This window comes from Lentinus tigrinus (assembly GCF_003813185.1).
Source record: "Lentinus tigrinus ALCF2SS1-7 unplaced genomic scaffold L226scaffold_30, whole genome shotgun sequence".
Lineage (NCBI taxonomy): Eukaryota > Fungi > Basidiomycota > Agaricomycetes > Polyporales > Polyporaceae > Lentinus > Lentinus tigrinus.
The window spans coordinates 361,489-362,761 of NW_027137939.1; the positions used below are offsets into that span (position 1 = coordinate 361,489).

The 1,273-nt window shown below is 54.6% G+C and overlaps 1 protein-coding gene across 1 annotated transcript; it reads right to left on the reverse strand.

The window, feature by feature from the left end:
* Window positions 1–20: 20 nt before the first annotated feature.
* Window positions 21–989, reverse strand: L226DRAFT_468941 (uncharacterized protein; the record flags this gene model as incomplete). The annotated part of the gene is made up of 3 exons (XM_067676172.1): window positions 21–245; window positions 416–576; window positions 815–989. Coding segments are annotated over 3 exons (561 nt in total), but the record flags the coding sequence as incomplete, so codon positions are not given.
* Between the last annotated feature and the right edge of the window lie 284 nt (window positions 990–1,273).

Here is a 1,273-nt window from a genome sequence, read left to right on the forward strand (position 1 = left end):
GGAGTGTTGTCCCACTCCGGAGCGAGCACCATGATGTCGGCTTGTTTGTGCGGGCTGATGCAGTCTTGCTCGCGGCGTAGATCGTATGTTGTATAGTTGAGACGTAACAGGTTGTGGGGGTACATCTTGTCGTCGAGGATCTGCACGCCGTCGAGCTGCTCTGGGGTGAACTCATCGGGCTCCGTGAACATGTCGCCACCGATGAGTCGCGCAGCGAGATGTTCATAGAGGTGGGGGATGAAGCCCTGTAATGCAAACAGTGAATACAATGAGTCATTGCCCTCGATGCCCTCGTAGACGTTCTTCCAAACACGTTCGTGGATGACAGAACCAGAGAGAATAGCAGCGTCCGCGCTCGACGAACAAAGGGAGGTAATGGCGGCCAATGACGTGCAATTCTCATTCACGAACATACCTTGACGGCAGGATCGCTTTCATTTTGCGCTGTCCATTCACGCAAAGGCATCGGGTTGCGCTGTGACCGGGAGATGCGATAGTGGTCGGAGGGCGACATGGGGACAACGCGTTCCCCGGTTGCAGCGCGAGCGAGGGGTGATGTACCAGATCGTTCGTGAGCTTCAGCACGTGCGATTGCCTCCCGTTTGTCGAGCTCCTTTTGCAGAGATGGAGCAACGAACTCGTCGTATGGTCGTAGGCTGGCAAGCGCATCGGTGTTCCGCACGTTCTCGGCGATTTGCATCTCAAAATTGACCTTGTTCGTCCGGGCATGCTCGTGCTTGACATGCTTGTGCTCCTGTTCGCCCTGCCATCAATATGTGTCAGTATTTCAGGTTAGCAGCATTAGCAGACGGACTCACAATCTGCGTAGTTGTGTTGTCAGTCGGGCCTGATCGTCGGATGTACTCGGTGTGGTCGCCAAGACTGTGAAACTTAAACGTGTTAATAACATTATACTCTACCATATGCCTACCAGTGTCGCTCGGGTCGTCGGGATTCTTCCTCTTCGCGCGTTGTGTTCGCACCTCCATCTCGGACGGAAGCTCCATCGCCTCGTGTTGCTGGCATGTAGTCGATGCGAATGTCTTGATAGCTTCATACATATGCTTCGTGGCGTGCTCCTATCCATATAATCCCCGGATCCATGCCCATGGGTCCGAAGGCGAGAGGGGCGAGTGGGAGGCGAGGGCTTCTGGAGGCTGAACCGCTGGATATTTCTCAGAGGCGAGGCTGGGACATTGAAAGAGGTTCCGTTTAGCTACATGCAGCACTTGGTTGCATGAGAATCCGCCCTGAATCCGCTGAGATACGCCCT